We start from the raw sequence: 23939 nt of genomic DNA, 5'->3' as shown, positions 1-23939 counted from the left end.
TACAAATCGCTGTTCAGTGCACACTCACGCCCACATGCACACACTGTCTCCTACCTCCAACATCATTTTATGTTATTTGCTCAGTGGCTCTTAGGGGGTTAGCTGTACTCCAGAAACACACACACTGTCATTTATCAGACCTTATCCCACCTCCGTAATACATACACACACACAGGCTGAATGCAGAATCAATACCCACACAGTGATCTAATACCTAATATTAGATGCATACACCACCACCACACCCCACACTCCCTCCGCCCGCTAAGACTCCTGCCCTGTGATGAACACAGCTCCCTCTCCTTCTATCCACCGACCATCTATCTGCATTTCACACAAGCCTTAACATATCTACGTGTGTTACACACAGAGAGCTTCTTTTACCTGCCAGCTGCATCCCCCAAAAGCTCTGTCCACAATGATTTTCTTAAATAAACTGAATCCCATTGCATTTATGGTAGGGGTTGCCAGAGAGCTAGAAAAATAGCTCTTTGGAAAATCCCTGGGCTCTCATGAGGAGCCTCATGTCAGAACCTCGTTGGCCCCAGTCTGTGAAGACCCTGGTCAGCACAACCATCTCTCCAGCATCTGTACAAATAAAGAGGCATAGTGATTTCTAGATAATCCAACATGGCCGGTATTTCAAAAAGGATTCCCACCTGCCACAAACGAGGGCCATGCTATACTTAGGAAGATGCAAGAAGCAAGCTTGGTTTGCTGGCTGCCTGAGCCTTCCCTCTCCTGGCTTCCAAGAGTCAGCTCCTAGAGACTCACTGACCTCTCCTTCTCTGCTGTTCTTTGCTTTCTGCTGATTCACCTGTGTCCCACACCTGCCATCATAGACCCTTCCTGGCTCAGGTCTATGCCCTCCACACTCCTTCCTTCTCCCTGCCCTCCTTGGTCATAACTCACTTCCATGGCTTAAGGACTCCCCAGCCTGTGTTTGTGGACTGGGCCTCTTCCCTGGGTGCCAGTTCTGCGTCCCCATCTGTGTGCTGAACAATTACTCAGACAGCTCTCTGACATTCAAACTCCACCACCAAAGCCATGCTTATCTACATCCCCGCAGCAAAGTGCCCATTTCCCTGCTTTTGGCAAAGGTACTGCTTTCAACCAACATTTCTTGGGTGACCCACTAACATGTCCCCTCTTCGGCCAGGTTTGAGGGACCATGAGTTAGCCAAGTGCCCAGTACCATACTGACCCTCACCATGCATCTCACCATTACCCTCCCAACAACCTCATGAGCTTGGTGGTAGTACCTACTTCCTGTGGACAGGAAAGGAATCTTGCCCAGCGGCACAAAATCACCTTTGACTTTGATCACTGTGCTCCTAAGTCATCATAGCCCACACTCTCACCCTTCACCCCTGGCTTCCTGCAAGAGTCTCCTCCTAGGTGGTCTCCCCTGTCCATCCCCAACTAGGCTCTCTTGGCACAAGTGCCAGATACACCTGTCTAAATACTGCTGTGATCAACACACATGCACACACACACACATGTGCACATATGCAGTCATGCTCAGAACTTTCCAGTGGCTCTGATACAAACCTCTCTTCCATGTTCTCAACCTGTTTCCACCTGCCTCCAGAGAAGCTCTACCTGAGTGTCTCATGGGCTTCTCACCCTCAACACGTCCAAGATGGACTTCCTAACCCTTCTCCCACAAGCCCTTTCCTCCTGCCTGCTTTCTCTGATCAAGGTAGGCATCCAGAAATCAGCCTCGCTCTTTTTTTTCATATCAATCACCAGATCCTGTCAGTTCCACCATCTAAAATCCTAAAAACTGGGCAGCCTGGTGGCTCAGTGGTTTAGCACTGCCTTCGGCCCAGGGCATGATCCTGGAGACCCAGGATCGAGTCCCACATCAAGCTTCCTGCATGGAGCCTGCTTCTCCCTCTGCTTGTGCCTCTGCCTCTCTCTCACTCTCTCTCTCTCTCTCTCTCTCTGTTTCTCTCATGAATAAATAAATAAAATCTTTAAAAAAATAAAATAAATTAAATCATCTAAACTAAAAAAAACTCCTGGAAATGCTTTTCATCCCCCATCCCTCCTCCACCACAGCCCCCATGTCCAGACCCTCCTCGATTTTCTCCTTGGAATATTAATAAGCCTCTTCAATGATCCCCCTCTACAGCCAGTCTTTCCTCCTACAATTCTTAGTTCACGCAGCACCAAAGTGGTCTAACCAAGTCATGATCCTGCTTAGAATCCTCCAAGGCTTCCCAGTGCCTCCAGGATAAAGTCTGACCTTCTCAGGTAAGTCCATTGGAAATTCGGCCATGCTTCCCTCCAACTTCCTTTCCTGCAACAATCCAGGCTCCAGCCACACCCAGCTGCCATCCATCCTCTGATGTCCTACATTTCTGCACATACCATTCCCTTGGCTTAAAACATCCTTCCCTGTTCTCACTCCTCCCACCCTCAGCTCTTGTTTTAAGACCAGGTCAGTATACCTCTGTTTGTGTTCCCAACTGGCTTCGCAGGCAGGGCTAGCCGTCCCTCTTCTGTGCCCACTCTCAATATGTACATTGTATTATTATTTCACTTTATTATATCTCTATTGCAATTGCATTTCCATGTCGGCTTCCTGGCTGGACTGTGCAATATCCAAGAGCAAGGACAATGTCTCATTCATCTCTACCTCCAGCTGCTTGCAGTTCCCGGCTCAGGAAAAGGCATGCCTATGTTTGTTGAATGAATAATCAAAAACACTTCTCACATACTGAGTACTTCAAGTGTCCCTTGCTCTTTCTGTGCATTGTTTCCATCCCTCATCAGTGGATGCTGCTATATCAGTCTCTCCTAGAGATGGGGAAACTGAGCCTCATAAAGTGGAAGAGACTTGTCTCTTGGCACGCTGCTGGTGAGGGACAGAGTCAAAATGTGGCTTTCAAACTTCCCATGGGCTACATCCTTGGCTGGAAGTCAAGACTTTTATTAGCTGACCTGACTCTACAGTTCTTATCTTATCTCCCCCAAAGCACAACCATCTTGGTCTCCTCGCCCACCTGCCACTCCCCCCTCCGTCCCCCTCCCCCTACACACCCATCTCACATCTCCTAGACTGCTCATTTAGGCTGTGTTGTTGGAGAGAAAACCCTGCCTGTTCCTTTCCACCTCCATGGATCTCACTCACTCACTCACTCCACAGATCTCAGCCCCCATTCAAGATCTGGCCAAGTCTCACCTCCTCCTTGTAGCCTTCTCTGACCACCGGGGTTAATGATCATAGTAGCATTTATCAATCATTTACAATAGTGACTGGCATGTTGTAAAGGATTTCCATGCAACTCATTTAGTCCTTGCAACAACACTGTCACCTCCATCTTACAGAGTAGGACATTGAAGAACAATGTGATTAAGTAAATCGCCCAAGTTTACACATAGCAAGTAGCAAAGTCGGATTCGACCCTGGGCAGCCCTTGCTCTTAACCACTCTGCCATGTGAGGCTTTCCTTGTGAGTATGAGTATCTTTCTCCTCTCTGGGTTCTCATGCCAGCCACCCCCTGTACTGCTCTCTTGAGCCTGGAGCCATCTCCAGCAGCAGAAACTGTCAGGACCACGGGTATCGGATGTTACAGCTGACAGAATGATCCCACATATGTGACTCATTTACTCAACTTTCACACACAGAGGTCTTATCTGCCCCACCAGCGGGCATAGAGGGTATTGTCTTGCCTAATACGAACTCGGGATTCCAGCAGATTCGTTATCAAGGACAGTGATGAAGACCAGAACAAGAGAAAAGAAAAGGTTCTGAGCAGCCAAAACGAACATGATTGACAGTTATACATTAAAAATTGTTATCTCCTCATGGGAGAACCTCTCAGACATTGCCAAGAACCCCATCACTGATGGTGACACACAGCCCCAACACGCTTGGCAAAGCTGACTTCCAAGTTCGCAAACAGAAAGGTGGGGAGAGAGATGCCACCTGACAACTCCTCTTAAGAGAGGAGGTGGAAAAACTCAGAAAAGCTAATTTAAGAACTCCAAATACAGCAGTCAGGCATCATTTCAGGCAGGGACAAACCTCAATGAAGGAACCACTGTGTGACAGTCCAATACCTGAGGGGAATCACGACATCCTGAGTCATCTGGAAAAGGTTAAATCACTTTCCAAATATTATGTTTAGGGAGGCAGAGAGGTGTGCAACATATCTCAGAAAGATTTCCATCTGAAATGGTTTCAGTGTTGGTGAGTTGTGTATTTTAATGGGATAACGCTCCACTTTCCTGGGTGAGTTCCTCCCCACCCCCACCTCCTCCCACCCCGGCTCCTGAAGACTGAGATTTTACTGATTGATTTCTACTGCCCTCCTTGGTGCTGGTACAGCTGGCTGACAAACACAGGCACACACCCTCGTCACATACTGACTTGAGGGAGAAGCTGTGACCCGAAGAATTTGGGGGTGGTTACTGGCTTCTGCTGAAATGCTGTCCCTAAATACCCCCCAGGAAACCAAACACGAGTAATGCATGGGCACAAATGACCAACTGCCTGAGCTTCAGGAGGCAGCATGGACAAAGGTGGGCAGGGCAACAGGTCTCGGAGTCAGCTCCAGGTTCAGATCCTAGCTTTTCCATCTCTGGCAGTGGCACAAGAATTATTAAATGATATAAAAGTTCAAGGCACCTAGAGAAAAACACTCACTAGCTGTGAGGCCCTGTGCCCCCCCCCCCCCTTGACTGTGTGATCTGGTCTCTTTTTTTGTTCTAACTCTCCTTTGCTATGTCTGTGGCCACTCCTCTCCAACTGTGGGCTCCTCTGAAGTCTCTTCACCTTCTTCTTGACTACCTCATCCAATTCCAGAACTTCAAATAGTCTCTCTCCATACAGGCCCCTGTGGCACCCAGGTCTCCATCCACAGCCTTGCCTGCAACTCAAAGCTCCAGTCTCACATTTCCAACAGCCTGGACGCCTTGGTCTAAGAAGATCAAGGGACACTGCAGTTCGACACGTGTATGATCTGTGACCCAACCCTCTCAAATCTGCTCCCCATCCATCCTCCACTTTCCTTTCACTTTGCTGCTGCCTACGCCACCGCCACCACCGCCACCACCACCACCACCACCACCACCACCACCACCACCACTGTCCTTCAAGCAAACTTGAAACCCCATCACCCCTGACTCCTCCCTGTGAGTCCTAGAGCTTCCATCCCAGCAACAGCTCCGGAGCACCAGCACCGCTGCTTCTACTACTGTCACAAGTGCCACCCCCCATCCTCACCACTCTCCAAGACAAGCACGGTTCAGAGCCTCAAAATCTCTCTCTTGAACTATCTCCCAACTGATTTTTCCACTGCACAACTCTGCTCCCTCTAATGCTTCTATACCACACTCCCAGCCTCTGAAATATAGCTCTTATTATTCATATATCTACTTAAGATTCTTTGGTGGCTGCATTTGCCAATACTCAGGACACAATATCCAATAAATTTTGGTTGAATGATTAAGTCAAAACTCCAAGATGTGACTTCAACCTGCTTCTCCTGCTTTAGATTCCATTCTTTTTCTTATATTCTTGATGCCCCTCTACGGACATGACGTACACATCCCTTCCTTCCATGTCTTTGTTTTTATTGTCTATGCATGGGGTGGCCTCCTCAAACCAAGCTTACTCATCCATCCGTAGGTCAGTCTTCAATAGCATGCCTTTTATTACGGATCCCCCTCCCCAACTTGTAAAACCATCTCCCTCCTCAAATGATCAATAGCATTCTGCTTGTTATAGTAACTACCATCTACTAACCATTTATTATGTACCAGACATTCATTTAATACCCACAACAGACTTGTGGTACAAGCATGCTTATCTCCACTTACAGGTAAGGAAAAATTCGTCCGAAGGTTAGGCATTCACCTGATGGCATAGGCCTAGTAAATGCAGAAGTCAGATTGAAACCCAGACCTGAAGGGCCCCTGGAGGGCTCAGTCTGTAAAGCTAAGCGCCTGACTTCAGCTCAGATAATGATCCTGGGGTCTTGGTATCAAACCCAGTGTCGGCCTCCCTGCTCAGAGGAAAACGTGCTTCTCCCTCTTCCCCCCTGCTGTGCTCTTGCTCTCGTTATCTCTTTCTCAAATAAATAAATAAAATTTTTAAAGAAAATTTTAAAAAGAAAGAAAGAAACCCAGACCTGAGTCTGCATTTGATCACTAAGCTGCACTGCCTTGCTGCATCTCTTTGGGAATATATTACACTATTTCATCTGTTTTCTTTTGCTGGTATTTATTGACCATCTTCTATGTGCCAGACACTAGTCTAAGCACTTCATGTGAATTAGCTGATTTAGCTCCCATAACAACTCTGTAAGGTAGGTACAAATTATTACCCCCCATTTTCCAGAAAAAAAGAAACCAGGACAGAGAGAGCTGAAGTCCAAGGTCACATGGCCTGGGCAGTCTGGCTGCAGAATCTGTGCTCTTCACCACACACTGGACTGCTTTTTTACCTGTTTTCCCAATTAAACAGCCGACACCCCAAGCAGCATCTTATTCATATCTGACCCCCCCTTCAGCTCTCAACATGAGGCCTCACACAAAGAAGGCCTCATAGCTACTTATAGAATTCAATCACTAACCAACATAAGAAGCCCACACATGAATAACATGCCTCTACCTCCCTGCTGGCACACCATCACTACAAGTAGCTTTATACTCCTCTCCTGAACTAGGTAGACCCCTGCCATTCCGTCCTATACATCTGTGCACCCATTCCACTCGAGGTCTCACACATATACCTGCACAGCCTCTCCCCTGGTCACTTTTCAGCCCTTTATCCTCACACATGAGTGACAGGAGGAGTTCACATCCAAATCACTGCACAGTCCCTGTCGACTCCATCCCAGCTATGGTGATAATCAGCAGTGGGTACACACACTTAGTTACTCATACTTAGCTCTCTCTTCAATTACCTGTGGTTAGAACTGCCCCCCTCACACCAGGGGCAGGGGGCGGGGAAAAGCACATTTCCTAACAGGGAAGTTCTCGGTCAATGGGTAGGCCCAGACCCAGGAAGGCAGGGGGGATTCCAAAGCATCCACAAATCCATATGCACACCAGATACTGAAGGCAAATTGATATGTCTTGCATATAAAGCTAAAAAACTTTTTTTCTAATGTATATTTGATTAACCACAATGGCAAATATAACATTGAAGTCATCTAAAAGCTTTCCTGAATTCATAGCAGTTTAAGTCGTCCATTTTCACAGCGGACAGATATAAAAATAACTCCTATTTGGAAAGGTACTGTGAATTACTGGCTTTTTAAAATGCCCACAATCTCCATAAAATTGAGAATCACTCAAAGCAGATAATAATGACGTGACTGTAACTTCAGGGGAAACCTGGGGACTCTGGCCCTGGGCTCTGTCTTGGGATGAGGAGCCAGGCCTAGTCCCCTTAAAGTCTTCCTCCTCAACCCCCACACCCAAAGGTAGGAGTGCATTCCTTTCCTCCTCTGCTGGATGAGAATGTACTAGAAGTAGTGTAATGAGCACAGGATATTACAAAAGCTGCCCAGGAAATAGGAACAAATATAAAGAGAGGGAATGAGGTCACAGGGTGGGGAGAAGGAGACAAATCAGTAGGGCTGTCACTGTGCCTGTCACCTCCAGAAACAATCAGTGTTTACAACCCCAGGCCCACCCACAACATATATCTGAAAATATATGCAGACATATTTCCATATGCACATACCCAAGCCTTTATTCTCTCAAATACTTATTAATATATCTTAATTCGTTCTACAAATCCTTATCAAACACCCACTAAGGGCCTGGTACTATATTCGGTATTAGGAAGGCAGAGAGGACTATCTCTGCTCTTTTATCACAGACAAAGCACCACCACTCCCCAACAGCTATCACACATACATACACACAGAGGTAACTCTCCCCCAACCAGCTGTATGACACTCACCTAATACCCCTTTTCCTTTTCTTCATGAATCTCATACACACACACACACACACACACACACACACACAAAATGTGTCAGATATGCAGCCATCTCTCCCAGCTCAACACAGCTAACACATTTATCTCATACACATCCAACACATCCATATGATACACACAACTGTCTCTCCTCCACACAGGTACTTCAACACATCTCAGACATACAACCACACAGCCCATATTCAAAAGCACACACCTTGTTTGGCTCACTGGGCACCTCACTGGCCAATAAATCCTTTCAGGGAATGGACACAGGGGCTCTGATGGACCAGTGTGCCTCTGGCTGCATTTTTCAAACACTTAGGCCCAGGTTTTTTTTTTTAATTTTTATTTATTTATGATAGTCACACAGAGAGAGAGAGAGAGAGAGAGAGGCAGAGACACAGGCAGAGGGAGAAGCAGGCTCCATGCACCGGGAGCCCGACGTGGGATTCGATCCCGGGTCTCCAGGATCGCGCCCTGGGCCAAAGGCAGGCGCCAAACCGCTGCGCCACCCAGGGATCCCCTTAGGCCCAGTTTTGCCAGTGAGACCAGGGACTAACTACTGTAACCTTTCTGTAGCTCAAATTCCCCTTCCATCAAGTTAGAAGTGTGGTTCATCCTATTTTCTTAGAAAGGCTGGGAGGGGAAAGGTCATAGAGATCAGAAAATCAAGTTCAAAGTCTTGAAAAGGAAGATTCTCTATGGAGTTCCAATGTCTTACTGAGGTCTCACATTAAAACACATGCACACGGTTACCTACACATGAGCACACACCCTTACACTTGTGTACTATTCAATCTCCTAGGCACTGCACTCCCATCTGTAAACACTCCTCTGTTCAGGCAAACCATTCGCACATAACACACACAGTGCCAGACTCACAGCTCCACATGCAGGCAAACACACACAGACACACACTTTCACAGTTTAGGGAGCACCTGAACTCCTTGGAGAAAAGGTGAGAAGGTGTCAGGTTAACTTAATACACACAGTTCCTGAAGATATATCCCACAACCTTATATAAATAACCCCACAAAAGCAATCCAAACACTCTCCTTAAGGATTCCCCCACCACAACCGCAGATACACAGTTAAAATACTGTATATCCCAAACCCAGGGCCGCACCTGCAGACTCAGCTCCTCCCATGGCTGTCCACATGCTGGCAGCCAGCAGGACACCCATCCCCAAAGCAGTCCTAGGGCTGCACCAGTCTGTAGGCACATGCAGGCACACACATGCACATGCACACACTCCCCCCAAAGACTCCACCTCTTGAGAGAGTGCGCAGACACACACACAGCTGCTAGATGGCCCACAGCTTCTAGGCATCTGGGACAGAGGAAAGCATGCCTGCACCACAGACCAGGGCCGAAGGAGATTCCCATCCCCACCCCCAAACTGATGGGGAATGTCTCCCCCACTCCCCCACCAGACCAAAGTACAACAAGTGCCTTCAAGTCCCTCCTTCCCCCTGAACCACAGCCCACAGGGACCCGGGCCTGGCGCCACCAGCGACCTGTCCCCTCATTTCACTCAGCTCCGCCTCTGGGGAACTCGAGGAAGCTCTCCCTCCCCAAAACTTCCCTTTCCATCACAACCTCGCCATCTTCCACCCCCTTCACCTGCCCTTGCTGCGCGCCCTTCTCCCCCGACGCCCGGTCCCTCTGCCCCCCCCCCGCCCCCCCCCCCCCCCCCCCCGTCCTGCCCAGGCCTCAGCGGCGGTACTTCCCAGCTTCACTCTCAGAGGCTCCCAGATCGCGGCCAGCGCGGGCTCCGCGAGCCCCGGCCCGCCGCAGCCCCGCCCACACCGGCCCCACCCACAGCCCCTCGCGCTCCGCCCCCAGGCGGCCCACTCCCCCGCCGCCACCGCGAGCAGTCCTCGCGACCTCCCCCGCGCCCCCTGGCCAGCACCAGCCCAGTGCCCACACTCCCTCACTCACCCCACCGCAGGACCGCCAGCGCCCGGCCCCTCGTCTCCCCGCCAGCCCCCCGCAGGACCAGACGACACAGTGCCACCCCCAGGTCGTCCCGCACTGGCCGCACCCACACAGGTCACTGGCTAACCAGGCGCTCCCTGTCCCCACCGCGCGTCCTCACCCGCCCCTCACGACCCTCGCGTGCTGGTGCGGACACCCCCCAGGCCAAGACCCCGGGACGCGGCGCCCAGCGGCGGCTCCCCCGGGCTCACCTTCGCTGCAGAACTTGCCGCCGAAGCCCGTGTGGCTGCAGTCGCAGCCCACCTCGCCGGGGGCCAGCACTGTGCAGAGGCCGCCATTGGCACAGGGGTTGCGCGCGGGTGCGCACAGGGGGTCGGCTGCGGCGCCTCGCAGGCCCTGGCTGCCCAGGAGCGCGGGGGGCCGCTCGCCCAGCTTCAGGTTGGCCAGGAGGCCGCGGAAGGGCGGCTCGTACTTGACCGTGCTGAGCGTGAGCGCCGAGAGGCGCACGTCGGGCGGGATGCCGCCCACGAACAGGTCGCTGGCCACCTGCATCTCTCGCCGCTTCGAGCGCACCTCGGCGGAGCGGACCTCGCCATCCACTGCCAGCGCCGTGCGGCGCGCATCGCGGGTCAGCAGCACCATGTGCCAGCGGTCGTCGGCCGCCGGCGTGTCCAGCTGCAGCGTGGCCGGCTCGGCGCACGAGAGCGTGAAGCGCAGCCGCAGGCGCCCATCCACCAGCAGCAGCTCCAGGAAGTCGCAGTCGCCCCCGTCGTCCAGGTAGAGCAGCAGCGCGCGCGTGGCGTTGGTGCGCAGGCTGAAGCTGAGCTCGCCGCTGCTCGCCGCGCCCGCCCAGCGCGCGTAGCGGGCCCACTGCCCCGGGCCGCCGCCGAACTCCAGGCCGCCCGCGCCCGCCGCCAGCGTCAGCAGCAGCAGCAGCAGCAGCAGCGGCGGCGGCGGCGACGGCGACGGCGACGGCGGCCGCCACGGGCTCCCGGCCGCCATGCCTCCGGCGGCCCCGGCCCCGCCCGGCCCCCGGCCCCGCTCAGGTTTCAGAGCCGCGGGTGCATGGGGCGGGGAGGGGGCCGGGTGCCCCCCGCGCCGAGCGGGGCTCCCTCGTCGGCTCACAGTGCCATGAGCCCGGCCGCGGGGCGAGGCGCAGAGGCCCAGGTCCCGGCTTCCCGGGGCTGCGGCGGCGGCGGGCGGAGGAGGAGGAGGCGCCCCTCCCCCGCTGCGGGCTCCAACGAAAGGTGGGGGAGGGATGCCTGCGGGAAAACAGAGAGGAAAGGGTTAATGAGGGGCTCGGAGGAGGGGAAGGGTTAAGGAGGGGATCATTGGTGCTGATTCCCCCGTCACCCAATTGTTTCCCTTTAGGATTTGAGGAGCCGGCCCTGACCCAGAGAGGGTCCCAGAGCAAGGGACATCACCATGGACGGTAGTTCTGAGGCGCAGCACTTGCAGAGAGATGGCACTCATTAGGCTGATTATTAATTTGACACATGCGCCAGTGGGTAGTAGCCTCTTAAAGGTTCGGTAGGAGCCCAATCACCGCACCCTCACCCTCGCCTCTGGTCAGGACCAGGGCCAGCTCCTGGGGGTGAGGCCTGGAGAGCTACCCCAAGCTGGTGACCCCAGCCCCTTCCTCTCTCAGAGCCACCCAACATCTGTGTGGTGCTCCCACCACCAGCCAGCCAGTCGCGGCTCTCTCGTCAGCTCCTGATGCTGGATAATGAAGTTGCTAAATAATTCATTGGGATTAATTAAACGCCAATTCATCAATGGGATCATTGGGTAACCTGGCTGAGAAGGGGGCAAGGGAGAGAAGCTAGCGAGGATCGGCCAGGCCCCAAACCCTCTCCATCCATGCAAGGACACAAGCATCTGATTCCACATCTCCAATCCCCCCCAAATAACACTCACCGCGGCCTGGGCCCCAACCCCACTGATCACCAGCCCAGATCCTTCCTAAACCTAAATGTCTGTCACCCTCAACATCCAGTTTCCAGTCCTCAGCCTCAGGCCTGGCCCAATACCTGGGTTCTCTTCACCCCTCAGTTCCACCTCCCTCCCCATCCAGGGCTGGGGGAGCCACCAGGAGGCAAGCAAGCTTATTTACATAAAATTGCCTTTCTGAAATGATTACCCTTGTAACTGGCTGTCAGAGAGCAATTTATACCCCACACCGGGGAGGGGAATTTGCATCTCGTTAAACTCCGAGTCGTAATTATTTATATCCAACAACCCTCCTGAATATTGCATTGATTTTATTTTGGGGAGGGAGGAAGGGAAGGAGGTGGGGAGAAGCTTGGGAAAGAAGCAGGGAGGGGCCAAAGTTTAGGAAGAGATAGGGAAAGATTGAAGGGGGGCGGGGGCAGGGGAGGTAATCGCAGGAAAGGTGACAGAAGAGTAATGGAGGAGAAAGGTGGCCTGATGGGGAGAAGAGGAAAGAGAAGATGGAGAAAATTATTCCAAACGGCATTTGTCAAAGCCCTGGATGCTGGGCATTTTTACAAATGGCATTTTACTTAATTACTCTGAGAAGTCCCGTTATTCCCATTAACCACTGGGGAAGCCCACATAGAAAGTCTAGGGACTTGCCCAAGGGCACACAGCCCATCAGCAGAGAACTGGAACTTAATATCCACATGGGCCAGACTCCAGCCTGTCCACAAGGAGACAAACGATGGGGCAGCCACAGGTGTAGCTCAGGGCAGTGAGAAACAAAAGGAGGAGAGGTGAGGGAGATCAGATGGGTGTAGTCCCTTTCTACATGGGAGGAAGCCGGGGTATGAGGGGAGAGAGAAAAAGCTAGGGGCACCCTAAAAAACCATAGCAGGGGAGTGAGCAGAGAGTCAGGGAGGGCAGGGATGGTTGGATGACAAGTGTGCCAAGGAAGAAGGGACAGAGAAGTCCTCAGGAGAAGAGCGGGAGAGTTTGGGGAGCCATCTCCAAGAGACCCTCAAAGCCAAGTTCTCAAGTCCTTCCATCAGGCTGTTTTCTGATTGTCACCCCCAGCACCCCACCCCCTGCCCAATCCCACAGGCGTCGATGGGGACTCAAGTGTCCTGCCTCACTGCCCCTCCAAGGGCTGCCCCTTCCCAAGCAGGGGACAGAAGGCAATCCAGGAAGACAGCCCCCTCTCCCTCTGAACACTGTCCGGGTTATATATAGCTTTGCCACTGCCTCTCCTCATTGGGTAATGGAGATAATTAACATGCGCGGGCTAATTAGCCAATCAAATTAAATGCAGCACCTGCTCCCAGGCTGATTGACGCCCTTACCCCCACACACATGCACCCCCACCCTGGCCCAGGGCAGGGGAGGGGGACCCTTAGGCTTGGGGAAGGGAAAGGCCAAACCCCCTCCTCTCCAGAAGGAGCAGGGAGACCCTCAACCGAGGCAGAGACCACAGGCCAGGAGGCCAAAAGAGTGACACCCTTCCTCTGTCATTTTCCCCCTCTGCTAGGGTCTCAGTCTTCACTGGCCCTGCCTCTCTCCCCAACCCCACCCCCACCTCCCAACACATTTTGGGGAGGGAATTAATTAGCTATCGATTTCCTCTAGCAGAGGGAATAGGATTTCGTGCTCTGTCCACTCACCCCTCAGTTCAGGAGAAGGAGGGGATTAGTTCCCCCTGCCCCACCATGGAGCCCAATCCCTCTGTCATACCCTAGGGGAGCTAGCAGAGGGCTTCTTACTGAAAAAGCCTCAGGGCAGGGTCTCCCTTGCTGGGGAGGTTGGCAGAGCACAGATCAAGTGAAGGTTGGTGAGGAGGCATCCAGAGGCTGGGAGGTAGCTGCCTGGGTCCTAGGAGCCAGAAGGAATTTACCTGGAGGCCAGTGAGGGTGGGGGGAGGCAAACTGCATGAGAATCCAGGAGGGGGTGACTCCTCGGGGCTGTGTGTGCCAAGCTGTGGAGGGGAGTGTGGGACGGGAGCGGGTCCTGTGCTGTGAGGCAGCTGTGGGGGGCAGAGACTGGGCTTGTGCAGTGTCGCCAGGGAGGGGTGAGGGCAGGGTCTGGGAACCAGGGCCCCTCACGACTCATTACTCATTCTCCCCACAGCCCACAGCTCCGCAGCACAGGCCAGCCTGGCTCGGTGCCGGCACAGGGACTGCCGGGCTGGCCAGAAGGAAGCCCCAGCCCTCCCTGGGTCCTCTCTCCACAGACCTAGGGACCCTTGGGGCAGCTTCAGGCTTGTGAGACAGGGAGGGCCCCAAGAGGAGTGTGTGCTAAGTGGACACCTGCGTTCTTTCCACCCCACCCCACCCCCACAGTTCCCTGGGAAGCCTGCTGCTCTTCCCCTCCCTGGAACTAAGTTTCTGCTGACCCAGCCTCCAACCCACCCTTCCCCCCAGGATGCAGGGGGTTCCTGCAAACCTAGGACACACCATCCTTCCTCTGCTGGTACACAGCTCTCTGGCCTCAGATCTCCTTGCCACCGGCTGGAGATCTCCATGCCACCTTGCCATTGCATTGCACAACTACATCAGGTAAACAAAAGGTCCCCCTAGAGTTCTACAGGGCAATGGCCCTTCCCCCAGGCTCATGCAGGGCACTGGAAGCCCCCTGTACCCACAGTCCATCCACTGCTCCCCAAGACACACTCTTCTTCTCCAGTGCCCACTGACTGACAAGTCAGCTCAGTGCACACTACCAGCCATCTCTGGCCCCTGTTCCTCTGGGGACCTGACCTCTCCCATGTTCCCTGGGACTCTGCACCCAGTCAGCTACCCAGTGCCTCCTACCCACAGATGGACTTTGCAGCCTTGAGCCAGTGAGGAGGGGACCCAACGAGGGGGGGTCGGCTGGGGATGCCTCGGCTACTCTTGGGACCTGGCCTTCTCTCTCACCCACTGAGCCCTCTCCCACAGACCCTTTCCAGGTCCTCCTAGGCTGACAACCTCCTTCTAGTCTTCCATAGCCAGGCCAGGCTAGTGGCACAGTGGCACATAGGCTGTGACTTCTGGGATCCCCACCCCAGAACCTGGCTGGACCACCTGGCTGGACCACCGCCTGCACAGTCTCATTTAACCCCGAATTCCAGGAGTCTGGTGAGTCCACTCATCACCCCAGGCTTACGGACAAGCAGCCTGAACTTCACGTGAGAAACTCATTGCCCAAGTGTGAGTGCAGGTCAGGGGTCCACTGGCTCTCATGCCTGTGGCCTTCCTGCCACCTTGCGCTGCCCACAGGCTGCAGGGACGTGTGGAGCTCAGAGCCCACCTTTCTCTGATCTGGCCTCCACAAGGACCACTGCCCTCTGCAGACAACCCAGACTGAGTAGGCCGCTCAGACTCTAAACCACAGAATTCAGAGGTCACAGAGTTCAATCTTCTGGCTTTATCTGAGGTGGAAACAGAGTCCCAGAGAGGGGCAGTGACTGATCCAGGGCCACACAGCAGAGCAAGACTAAAACAAAGCTTCCTGGCCTTCCACTCTAGGCGCTTCCCACTGTACCCACCATTTCAGACCTGGGCCTTCCTCCCGATAGAGAGCCTCAGTGACCACCCCCCACACATACACCCCCCCACACACACACACACCCCACACCACCACCACCACCACCACACACATACCCGGCCTTTACCACCACTGCCACCTGAGCAAACAGATGCAAATTCCGGGAGCAGAGATTGTCCATGCCCACCCTGGCAGAGCCCCTGGATGGGCGCCTTCTTCTCAGATCACCCACCCCCATCTCTGGCCACATCTACACCGCACACGCGTGCGTGCTCATGCATGCACACACACGCACACCTCCAACCATGGGAATGCCAGCCTCCCTCTGGCTCTCTTCTCCTCACGCCAGCTCCCTCTCATGCCAGCTGGGAATGTGACAGCAGGGGCCTCCCCCAGGCGCCAGGGAGGAAGAGCTGGGTTTACACACATTCTGGTGGCCCCAGAAGGCAGCCCGTGGACAGGTGGGAGAAGTGCGTGTTAGGAGGAGGGAGATTTTTGGCTCGAGCTAAAGAGAAGCTTGCTGGCAATTTAAAGCATCCAACAGTGGAGTAGGCTGCCTCCAGGGCGGGGGTGGGGGGAGTGGGAGGTAGGGGGGTGGGGGGTAGTGGTGAGTAGTGGTGAGTTCCCCTTCTGTGGAGACTGTGAGCTGAGGCAGAATGACTACTGCTCAGAAAACCTCAGAAGGGGGCCCTTGAATCATCTGGGAGGGGCCAGGCCTGGTGGGCCACAAGCAGTTCTGACCTCACTTCTCTGCTCCCTCCTTCCATCCCTGATGACTTTTTTGGGAAGACCTAGAGCATGTCCGTACCTGGCCACACCCCAGCTATGAGCAAAAAACAAATAGTGACCAGAGGCGCTAACTCTGGAGCCTGGGTTCAAACGCCAGCTCTACCCCCTTTCTGGCTGTGTGACTTTGGGCCAACTACTCAGCCCCTCTGGGCCTCAGTTTCCTTATGTGTAAAATAGAGGTAATACCAGCATTGTCAAAATTAAGAGTTAATATACATAAAGCACTTTATAACAGTGCCTAGCATAGACTAAAGTATATGTTTTATTAATGATTACATTTAAAACTACTCATCTCAGCATCTTGCAATGTGCAAAACTCCACGTGTCTCATGTTTCCTTTGATTCCACCAGGTGGGTAAAGTAATCAAGGCAAGTCTTGTCACTGCCCCCTTTTGCAGATGAGGAAACACACTCAGAGAGGAAATGGCTACCCCCACCACCCAGGGTCATATAGCTTGGAAGTGGCAGAGCTGAGACTCAAATGTTGCCCCCTGGACCCTCCCCTACTCTGGGGGGCACCTCCTCCTGTCTAGGAAGATGGGAGAGGGTTGTCCCATAGCAGCACTGGCAGGAAGTGAATGGTGTGTACATGGGAGGGTCCCTGCGCAGGTCTCTGTACATGGAGGGAAGCACACAGGGGGCTGGCACAAGAGGTGGCAGCTCAAGGCGTGCATGATGAGGCTGTTGTCAGGTATGTGGGGCTGAGGAGTTGGATGAGCTGGGGACTGAGGTGCAATTGAATGACTCGGCAAAGTGGGGGCTGGAGCACAGGCACCAAGGAGCTTGGGTGCAAGCCAGGGGACGGGTGAGCTCACCCCTATTCTGTGCACAGCTGGGGGACACCGACCTGGGTGGGCACCCCAGTGATACAGAGGGGACACATGGTTTCCAGGGACAGCCTTGTGAGTAAGCATGAGGTACCTGGGAATGTTCCTAAGGGTATCCATGACAGGTGTGAGCACATGTGTGTGGAAGGTTATATGACCATGATGAAAACAGCTACTGCTTGCTAGAGGCTCGATCAGTTCCTGGCAAATACATCCGGTAAAGTTCAGAGCGCTTAGCCCAGAGCCGGGCTCACAGTAGGAACATGATGTACTGTTGTTTCTGTCACCTCTTCTAGTCCTTGCAAGAAGGCATAAGGTAGGTACGAGGACCCTCATTCTACAGATGAGGAACTGAGGCTCAGTGAGGGGCAGAGCTGAGCCTACGTGGTGCCCCTGTGGTGGTGGCAAGAAGGCTTTGTAAATGATCAGGTGCCGTGCAGATGCTGGATTATTTGTTGAGTGTGTCTCTGAGCCCCACAGGCCTGCCGGTGTGGATGGGGCCGGGTGGGGAGCCGCCCCAACAGATGGAGCAGCAGCGTAGGTGGCATGTGAGACACATGGTCGGCGTCCCCCTGGGGGCTGGGCTTGGAGCTGGGAATGAATGGACAGTGTGGCTCCAGCATCAGGCAGGGGTAGAGTCCCAAGGATTAGTGCCAGGGGTGGGAGTTTCTGAGGAAGGCCAGGTGTAGCTGAGTGACCAGGAAGGATTGTGGCCATGGTCAGGAGGGGTAGGAGGGCCTGGGGCTGGGGGATGGGGTGAGGCCTCTCCCAGGGTATGCAGATATAGAGTGTACGGGAGTGAATGAAAAAGGGGGAGAAGCTTAGGGGGTGAGCCAGGGCATAAAGGGTGTTAGCAAGCATGAGTGTATGCCGGGATGCACACACACAAAGGCCTGAGGCAACATGCTAACGTGACACTTCATGATGTGGACAGGGGTAGGAGGCGTCCGGGAGGGTGTGTCCCAGGGGTGCAGGTGTGCTGACATGATCATGTAAACCTGGGGAGGTGAATGGGTAGATGGTAGGGGGGCTGTGTGTGTGTGTACTGTGGGTGAAGGCCAACAGTGCAGAGCTGGGGCTCTGGGGGGTATGCAGGGGCCGTGTGTGTGTCATGTACATGAGAGCAGGGCACCTGGGGGAGGTCTCTGAGGCAGGCAGCGAGGTGGCAGTCTCTCCGGGAGGGGAATGTAGGCGGTGTGCCGCCGGGAGGTGTATTGTGTATGCAGGTGTGTGTGTCTGTGTAGGTGTGTGTCTGGGTGGGTGCCACCGAGTGTACGTATCGGTGTCAGGTTGTCTGTGTCACTGACAAGGGCGGGCAGGAGGCAGCAACTGGACCCAGGCTGAGAGTGAGAGCTTCCCAGAGAGGTCCCTGACAGCCCCTCCAGAACCCAGCCCCAGCCTCTCAGGAGCCCATAGCGTGGATTCAGCCCAGGCTGAAAAGCCAGGACAGAATCCTGACTCCTGGAGAGAACTCCCCAGCCACCCAGATCTGAAGCTAGAATGGGTCTGAGGACACTTTCTCCAGTAGGAATGAAGGAACCTCCAGCTAGACCCTTCTCCCCAACCCTCAAGAAGATCCAACCCAGCCTCAGATGCCAGCATCCCCGGAGGCATCCCTGGGGGCAGGAGGAGTTAGGGACTGGAGTGGCTCAAGCATCCACAAAACAGAAGGCCTCACGACTAACAGACCAGCCGACCTCCCTTCACTCTTTCTTCCTTCTGCCTCCTTTCCCTCTTTCTACTTCTTTGGCAGAAGGTAGAGAATGTAAAGCCCTAAAGTCCCCCAGAAGGAATACCCAGACACAAGGCAGATGGACAGAGGGAGGGGTGGGAGTGAGGGGGAGGTCCTCACCCACCCCACCCCACCCCATCTCCAACACAGGTACAAAACCAGAGGGGTATGGAAATCCCCAAAGCAGCTGAGAGGACTGAAAACCCAAGACCTACCCTCTAAGGTTTATTCCATCCCTCCAGGTCTGGACGACTATCCTGTTCACCTCCAAGCACCAAGAAACAATCCCCTCCCAGTCCTTGCTTGTTCCATGAGGCACCAGATGCCTTTGCCCAGGACTCCAGTGGGGGTTGCAAGTAAAGAAGGCAGCAGCCCCCGGAAAAGCCAATGTTGCCTCCAAAGGGCCATCAGGGGTCCAGGAGCTCATACCCAGCCCAAAAAACCCAGGGCAGATGGCTCCTTCAGCTGGGGGAGAGGCTGGGACCTGAGAAATGGTCCCCTCCTCTTTGGGGGTGGGGGAGCAAGCCCAGGGCCCTGCAGCTGCCTCTCCCTGCAGCACTCTCTGACCATCACCCTGTCGCCCGCCCCCAGCGCGTTCCCACCCCAGCACAGCCCCCTCCTGCTGATTTCCCAGTCTCCCTCTCCATCGCCCCCAACCTTCCCCCGCAAGCTTCCGCTCCTCTCCCTCAGGCCCCCCATGTTTCCTGGCTCTCCACCGGCACAGACCCATCTCTGCCTCCAGCACCTTGGCACCTTCACCTCTGCTCCCTCCCAATCACCTCCTCTCCCCTTGGCTCCCATCCCCCAGTAAAGCCTGGTCCTCAATGGTGCCCCCAGTATGAAGCCCTTGGCCTGGCCCCTGCTCCTGCCTTGCCTCTCCACTTCTCTCTTTCCCCTCTCCAGCGCCCTCCCCTTCTCCCACTAAGCCCAATTCTTCGCTGGCTTCTCCCCTGCAGACCCTTCAGAGCACAACAGCTTCCCAGCCCCTCTGGACGAGCACTGCTTCCAGCCCTTGGGGCTAGCACAGACTGGGGACCCCCCTTCAGAGCCTCCCTCCCAGCCTTCCGGATGCCCCTCCTTCTCGCCCCATCCCTTCCCCCAACGACCCTCCCTCCCACCTCTCTCCATTCACCCCAGCTCAGAGCCAGTGCCCCTTCCACAGGGAGCCTCCTACCCCCAACCCCCTCCTCAGCCACTTAGCCTCCTCGCTGTCACCCAGCCAACCCTCTCAGCGCGGCAGCGCCCCCGCCCCCCAATCCATCCTTCCTGCCTCCCCCGCCCCTCCGAACTCTCCCCTCCCCCGATCCGCTCCCGCCCCCCGCCCGTCTCCGCCGCAGCCCCCCCCCCCGTACCTGGTTCTAGGGGTGCCAGGAGCTGGAGGGTGGGGATCGGAGCCCCAGGGCCTCCCCGTCTCCAGCGGGTGGTAGAGCCGGGGCCAGCGGTGTCGGCCGCCTCGCGCCTCTCTCGCTCCCCGCCGTCCCCGCCCGCCGGCTCGTCCGCCCGCCCCGCCGCGGTGCCGCTCGGAGGAGGATGCTCTGCGAGTCAGGGCGGCTGCTCCCGCCGCCGCATCCCTGCAACACCGACTGACGGCAGCATCAGCACCAGTGCCCGCCCCCCAGACGCGCGCATTGGGCCACGCGGTGCTAACGGACGAGCGGCGAAGCCAATGCGAAGGCGCAGAAGCCGCCAGTCCCGCTGCTCCACGGGCCCACCTCCCTCCCCTGCCGGGGACCCAGGCGTCCCGGCCCCAGGGCATCCGAGCTCTTCCCCGCCTCTCGCGGTCCTCAGCCCAGGCGCTCAGGCTCCCAAACGGGCCGACCCCCACCCCAGTCCCAATGTCTTTTCCGGGAACCCAGGCGCCCTGGCCTCTCCCCTTCTGGGTCGCGCCCTCGGGACCCGCATCCCTCGGCCCGCCGGCCAGTGTAGCAGCGCCCGGGGAGAAGCTGTGGGCGCCGACTGGGGGCCCCCGACGGAGCAGGATCGGTGAGGGGGCCCGGGCCGCAGCGCCCTCTACTGGCTACGCCCAGGGACGGGCCCGGGCTGCCTGGAGCCTAGGGAAGGAGGACCTGCCGGAGGCCTCTGGGGGCTTTTTCCAGCCCTTAGCCTGGCATCTGCCTCCCACCGCCCGAGGGCGTCCCCGGCTTCCCCTAGAGCTGAGGCGTGAGGGTCTCTCCTGGGTTAAGGAAGGAGGCCGTGGGGGACAGAAAGACAGCGATGATGGCGGGGTAGACCTGAGGGCTTGGGGTTTCTCAACCCTGCCTGATGGTAATCCGAATTTGAACCCTGGTTCCCAGTCCTGCCCAGAACTCTGGACTGGGGTAGGAGGTGGTTTGGGGGCATTGGTAAGGCTGCACTTTGCCTGGATCACTGAAGGAATGCTGGCAGCAGTTCAGTCCTCTGTTCTCCCCTCAACCAGGAGTCTCAGATGAGTGTGCGCTGGGTTGAGGCCTTCCCCATGAGGGAGTCTGTAGAGCTGTGTGCAGGTATGAGTGTGGGAGGAAGGGGACAGCCCTTCACTCACTCGGCCAATCAAAGGTGGACCTGGCACCTAGTGTGTGTACCACAAAGGTGGACACTGGGCTTTGGAACAAGAGTGTGTGTGAGTGTGTGTGTGTGCGCGTGCGCGCGTGCCAGACCATTCTGCCACCTTACCCCAGAACCGTGACATCTGTGGCAGGGTCTATGATTTGCATAGCCGGTAGTAAGTGATGCTTCTCTAGCCAGAAGCAACATGCAAGAACACTCACATTCCACTGCTGCACACATGGGCACACAGTGGCACACTCAGAGTCATGCACACCTATGCATGTGCACACAGGCATTCCCAAAGAGATACCCAGGGACAGTTGCAGAAATGCCCCACCGGGGCAAGACACCCACAGGAAGCACATGCTTGTCCAAGAACACAGAGACACATACAAACTTGAGCACACAGGTGCCTAGGCTCTCAGAGGTAGATGCATGCCCAGGGCATAGGTGTGTATGGAGGACTTGCGCACAGGGTCATTCTGCCCCCATGAAGCACCTTACACAGTGGCCTGTTACCTAGTAGAGGGGCACACATACCCACCCATCAGTGGTGTTCCTCTCTGACTATATGGGGGAAGAGGGGACCCAGACTGTGAGGACATCTCCTAGGGGTCTGGGACTGACTCCTGAGGCAGGTCCCAGACTTGAGACCCACTCTGACCTTGGAAAGACCCTCAGGCTGGCCCCACCAAGGCCACTAGAGGAACCAGAGAATGGGAACTGCTGAGTCAGGGCCTGGAGATGTGAAATGACCTCTCTGACCCCACAGCCCATGCCCCACCCATCCCCCCACTCCTCCTCTCCCTACAGCCTACATGCACACACACGCACAGGCACACACACAGACTGGTCCAGCCACGTACCAGGGCACAGATAGGCAAGCAGACAGGTGCAGTGACTCAGAGACTCTGTCAGACCCTTGTAGATGGGTAGAAAACAGGATAGGAAGAGGGCAGGGACAGGGACCGATGTAAGAATGAGCATCTGTCTTCTGTCCCCACCCTCAGCTCCCTGGGCCACCTTTGCTCATCAAGGGCAGGAAAGGTCACCTGGCAGCTGCTGCACTTTCTGCCCTTCCCCCCAGCCACAGGGATGTCTCCCCCCTTAAGGTCCAAGGTTCAGAGTACCCACCATGATCGGGACCCACCACCTCAAGACATCTCCCCAAAAGGTATCCACCCAATGTGGCCCTTCCCCCAGGCACAGTCCAGCGGGGACACAGGTGAAAGGAAAATGCAGCAAATTCAGCGTGTGTGTCTGTGCACACACACGATGTAAAAGCTCATACACCAGATTCATACATGCAACCATAAGATGACAGTCACGTTACACTCCCTGGGCAGGGCAGACCTGGGCACACATATCCATACACACATGTACACTGGGAAGAGGCCAGGCTGGGGCTGAGGGCTGCAGGGAGGGGAGCCGACCAGGCTGCAGGGATGGAGGCAGCGCGGGAGGCAGTGGCACTGGGAGGGAGCTGCTCTTCACAACACAATCACCGTCTGTTGTTATAGCAACTCAGCCCCCAAATCGTGAAACGGATATTACAGCCTTCAGAGGGGGAAGGGCAGGAGGGGGCTGTGGACTCGAGGAAGGGTAGTGTGAGGGACCTGCTGGGGGACAGGGCTGGGGGCCTAACGGAGGGTGGTGCTGCAGTGGAGAAGTTGCAAGAGGGGGGAGGAGGCGACCTCAGTGAGGAGTGGCCCAGAAGGAGTGGGGTTTCAAGGGGAGAGGTGGACATGGGGTCAGGGAACCCCAAGGGAGAGTCTGAGGCCATTGCTTTGCAGGTAGGAATTGGGGTGCTCAAACCTCCACGCCCAAGATAACCCACAGCTGCTGTAGGACAGGTTAGGGGGGTTGAAGAGGTAGCTCCCACTCTTGGGGGGGGGCTGCTGCTGGAGCCTGGCCTGGCTTCAGAATCCTTAGAAAACCTTCAGTCCACCCTCTCCACCCACACCAGCCTTGGAGGTAGTCTTAGACTTCTTCAGGTAGCGGTGACCCCCAAAACCTCTGTGCTGCAAACTCAGGAGGGAAGAGCTGGGTTGGGAGAAGCCACAGGAGGCTGAGAGCAGGATCAATATGCATTTCCTCTGGAAGTCACCGTCCTTCCGGCTGGCAGCAGCACTAGGCCAGGAGGCTGCAAGCCTAAGGAGTGCAGCCCCCACCCTAAGGCCTGCAAGCCCAGCAGGGGCTCCTGGGGCCTGGGCTGCCTGAGGCCCCGCCCCCATCTCTCCCCTACCCGCAGACACTCTGGGCTGCCCTCTCTCCCCCATGGTTCTCTGCAGTGAGGTCCCCATTGCTGGAAGTATTCAAGCAGGGGCTGAGAGGTCACCTGTCAAGTAAAGGAATTTCAGCTATAGGCTGAATGCTGTGGTTATACACGACCACCAGTTCCCCAAATTGTTATGTTCCAAGGTTTTTTGCTTCTAAAGTTCTACCCCCCAATTCTAGTCCCAATACATGAGATTCCAGATCTCCCAAGATTCTCTGACTACAAAGTTCTAGACTCCAACACTCTAGTCCCTATGATTGCAGTTCCCCGCCCCCACCCTGCCTCCCCCCCATGAAGATTCTAGGATCTGCCAGTCTAGGTTAATTACACGGGCCTTTTTATTCCATCTGGAAAATACAAATATTCACAAGAGTCTGTACAACCTTAGGGACGCCAGCCCTGGCCCAACCTCCAGCTACATGCCACCCTCACACCCCACCCC

At 55.4% G+C, this 23939-nt stretch overlaps 1 protein-coding gene across 13 annotated transcripts in view; it reads right to left on the bottom strand.

Annotated features, from left to right (window-relative positions):
* Positions 1 to 10890, bottom strand: part of NRXN2 (neurexin 2) — a 97368-nt gene extending 86478 nt beyond the window's left edge. For all 13 annotated transcript variants that reach the window (XM_055311479.1, XM_055311548.1, XM_055311524.1 and 10 more), the window contains exon 1: positions 10140 to 10890. In XM_055311479.1, coding sequence (XP_055167454.1) covers positions 10140 to 10890 — 751 coding nt within the window. The remainder of the gene's footprint in view (positions 1 to 10139) is intronic.
* Positions 10891 to 23939: the final 13049 nt, after the last annotated feature.

Source organism: Nyctereutes procyonoides, unplaced genomic scaffold (assembly GCF_905146905.1).
Source record: "Nyctereutes procyonoides isolate TBG_1078 unplaced genomic scaffold, NYPRO_anot_genome, whole genome shotgun sequence".
Taxonomy (NCBI): Eukaryota; Metazoa; Chordata; class Mammalia; order Carnivora; family Canidae; genus Nyctereutes; species Nyctereutes procyonoides.
Note: the sequence above shows the minus strand (reverse complement) of the source record. Positions and strands in the feature narration are given on the sequence as shown.